Source organism: Pteropus vampyrus, unplaced genomic scaffold, assembly GCF_000151845.1.
Source record: "Pteropus vampyrus isolate Shadow unplaced genomic scaffold, Pvam_2.0 Scaffold75, whole genome shotgun sequence".
Taxonomy (NCBI): Eukaryota; Metazoa; Chordata; class Mammalia; order Chiroptera; family Pteropodidae; genus Pteropus; species Pteropus vampyrus.
This window is the reverse complement of record NW_011888856.1, coordinates 2,901,038-2,905,064: the sequence shown is the minus strand read 5'-3', so window position 1 is coordinate 2,905,064 and position 4,027 is coordinate 2,901,038. Positions and strand designations below refer to the sequence as shown.

General features: G+C 35.3%; 1 protein-coding gene across 1 annotated transcript in view; it reads left to right on the top strand.

The window, feature by feature from the left end:
• The window catches only part of LOC105293689 (probable C-mannosyltransferase DPY19L2), an 80,203-nt gene that overhangs the window by 7,583 nt on the left and 68,593 nt on the right, over positions 1–4,027 (top strand). The window contains exon 4 of the mRNA XM_011362514.1: positions 3,364–3,501. Coding sequence (XP_011360816.1) covers positions 3,364–3,501 — 138 coding nt within the window. The remainder of the gene's footprint in view (positions 1–3,363; positions 3,502–4,027) is intronic.

Sequence of the window (4,027 nt, the reverse complement as noted above, 5' to 3'; positions counted from 1 at the left end):
GTAATACGGAATTGAATGAGCACACACACCATGCTTTATACAAGTGGTCTATTTGTAAAAAATTGTATGTAAAATCATTTTTACCTGAGCTCAGGGATTTCTGTTCTTGGGAAGAATGGAATCTGCCCCGCCTCCCGTTGGGTTAGTGCTGTTCTGGCCATTTAGTCTTCAGGGAGATTTTGATGATAGAACCAAGGTTGTAATGGTAAGAAGTATTTTTTACAGCTATTGGAACCCTTTCATACGCCCTATATGTATGTAAATGAAGGTGAGTAGAAGACCAGGTTGATAGATGGAATTTTGCTTTATTTTCTACTTAATTGGAAAGCATTTGCCATGTAAATGAAGGAAAGCATCATTGCTCACTATAACCAGTTTTGCTTATCACATACGCTCCTATATTCATTACCTACAGCTGTTTTCTTGAACTACACTAACAAAATATCTTTAAGTACAGTCCTGTGTTCTTTGACCCTTGAAAGCTGATCCTTTATTTGGAGTTATACTTATTTAAAAATTGCTTTAATGTAAAGTAGTTCTATTTAAAATTATATTCCAAAGGCCTTTCAAGGAGCATTTCCCAAACTTGGTACATTAGAGTCACTTGTGAAACTTAATAAACCAAAACCTACCTCTGCTCTGATTTAGAGGCCTGGATTGTGGACTTTCAGCCTTGTGCAACACTGGATTATATAACTTACTATATAAGTTAGTAAGCAAACTATAAAGTTAATATTAATTACAAAAATTCGTTCTTTTTCCACTTTATGATTTTTGTACTTTGTAACTATTTTGGTACTAATTTTGAAACGTGTTCTTATAATGATGTTTCGTGTTTTTCGTTTTTTGTTTTTTCTAGGACACATTTAGTAACACTGTTTGAAAATGATCGTCATTTTTCTCACCTCTCATCTTTGGAGCGGGAGATGACTTTTCGCACTGAAATGGTTAGGTTCTTTTTTTCTAATGAATTAATCCGGAGTTTAATAATTGTAAGACTATACGGTGGAAATTTTTAGGAAGTGAAATGAATTGTTGGTGAACTGCACCGTTTCTCAAGTTATAACCTAGGCTTATAACTCAATAGAAAGTGTTTTAGGATTCTTTCCTTTTACTTATCTCATTATCTCTCCTCCTTTTCTAATACAGACTTTTTAATATAATAAAGATCAATTATAATAGCCGAGGAAGAGGAGAACAAAGATAACATTTAAGAGCTGATATGGAGTATCAAATGTGATCAGAAATTGCTTTCTCTTAGGTTAGAGTAGGAAACCCTATGTCTTACCTGCCTCTTTCAACTGTTTTTTGGTTTGTTTATTTTTGTTTTATTTTATTATTATTTTTTTTACCATTCTTGACTTCAAGATAATCTCTTTTAAGAGGCAACTTTTGATATAATTTCTTTAATCATTTACCTGTTATTTTGCTACCTAATTTATAAAATGGAGATAATGCCATCTGCCATACATACTTCACATAAATAGTGAGGATTAAATGGGATAACAAATGCCAGAACTGCAGAATTTTATAATGAAGACAGACCAGGACCATCCTCCAGACCCACTAGTGAGGGGCCAAGCGAAGAACTGAAACTGGCTCTCATGACTCTGTAGCCACTGCTTTTTTGTTTTGTTTTTAATTGTGGCTAAATTAAAATTTAGAAATTACACTTAAAAAAATTTTAAATGGCAGGTTTTACCATTTCAACTATTTTTAAGTGTACAATCTGTGGCATTAAATGCACTCACATTGTTGTGCCACCGTTAGCACCCTCCACCTCCAGAACTTGGTTATCCCAAATAGAAACAGCACCCACTAAATACTAACTAGTCCCTCTCCCCTCCCTGCAGCCTTTCTGTCTATAAATTTGCCTATTTTAGATACTTTAGCCACTATTTTTTAAATCTCACCCTGACAGTTCCCTTAAAACTTTGAAGAATTGGATATGTGAGCATTCATGCGGCATTCGAACTTTTAATATTTTATAGTTATTATTTTCAAAGAGAGGATATAAAATAATATTAAAGAGTGAAGCTGTGGGGCAGTCTGGACTTTGATGACCGATCACTGGACTGAGTCAGTTATCTGACTGATACTAGTCACGTAACCCCTCTGATTCTCAGTAATCCCATCTGCTAACTGGAAGTAATGCCAGACTTTTAGGAGCCTACTGAAGCCATTATTTCATTATTTCATATGCTGGAATAATACACTAAGCTAATCCCCTGTTCAGGGTTTTATTGAAAATGAAGGGAGATACTGAACGAAGCACATAGCACAGATCCTGGCGCAAAAACCATAGCTGCTATTAGTAAAAACTTATGTAGACATTTTCTATTTCTCTAAATATTGACTTATGCATATTAGATATCCTGTCATTCTTATATTGCTCTGTTGTCCTCCTAAGCAGAAAGGGAAAATCCTTACATGAACTCGTATTTTACCAATCCAAAATGTGAGGAAATGTTCTTTCTGACATCAGCTAAGTGACAACTCAGCTTTGTAGTCACTACTGTTGCTTAAGTTCTCAAAGATAAAGCGGTTGGAGGAGGCAGGACTGAGTGTAAAGTTGAAGATTATTTTTAATGTTTTCTAGGGAGAGCGTATTACGAACGGTGTAGCCCTTTCTTTGCTTTTTGATTTTAGGGAGGAAAGCAGGACGTTGATGAGGAAAGTAATATGAAACAATATGCTTTTGTTAATCTTTGAACTTTAACTGAACATAACGTTTACTAGCCTAATAAAGCCATTATTTCATATGCTGGAATAATACACTAAGCTAATCCCCATTTCAGGACACAGCATTGCTGTCATGAGCAATGGTCATTTGTCATTTGGTCAGCATTCACTTTGGGCAGAGCTGTTAGAGGGAGCAAGGAAGTAAGTTGAAAGCATGAAGTTCCATCTTGTGAATGTTATGTTACTTCTTAGAGAGCTGGAGAAAAAGAAGTAATTTTCTATATACAAAGTTGTACAGAGACATAAAGGCATCTCTGTTTATGCCAGAATCCATCGGATCTCAACCTCTAGGTACCTAGACTGAGGGGAAAATTAGGCTTGGTAGAATTAAAAATGTATTGCATACATATTTTAAGATGTGGTTAGAAAAGCTCCTTAAAACGTTTAACTATCCCTCCAACTCTTTCAAACTATCAGAAAATGGGAAAGACTAGTACAGGGCTAACCTGAAACGTATGCCTTTTGAGTCCAAGAATGCGGTGGTTGCCAGGGGAAATCAGAAAATCGTTATTCTTTTCCTTTTTTTTTTTTCTTTTTCCCAGAAGAAATTATTTTAAAAGGAGTGATCAAAATTAATACTTTCAAATTTTACTTACATTGACAATTTGTGCCTTTTTAAAGGGACTTTATTATTCCTACTTCAAGACCATCATTGAAGCACCTTCGTTTTTGGAAGGGCTGTGGATGGTTATGAACGACAGGCTCACCGAATACCCCCGTGTGATAAATGCAGTGAAACGCTTCCATCTTTATCCAGAGGTAAGTAAAATTTGGGATAAATGTTCGTACAGTGATTTTTTTTTTAATCAGAAAGAAAGTAGTAAGTAAACACAATGATGTTATTAAAAGGAAGGGACCTCTAAGGATTATTGATCGTCTGTATCCGTATAGATGAACACAGTATCAAACTTCCTTTCCTAAACTCAAAGACCTCAGAAACTGTGCTCACTTGAACTCAAAAAAGCTCAGTGTGAAAGCAGTGACCAGTGTAATAAACAGAGCAAATGGGAAGAGCCGAGAAGGCTTCTAAATGAGGACAGCCCATGAACTTCGAATACCATGTGGTTGGGCAGACCAGTCACATGAAGGGACTGTGAAAGTGATGAGCAGGACAGTGACCTTGGAGTTGCTTTAATAAAGTGAGATTTATTTAGTTATATAGCCAGAAATCTGTGAATATCTTCTATTGCTTGGTCTAAAACAGTACGGATTTTATGGTAGTCTGCAAATTCTAGAAATTGGAAAAAAAAATTAATAAATTCAATTTGTGAACTCTTAAGATAAA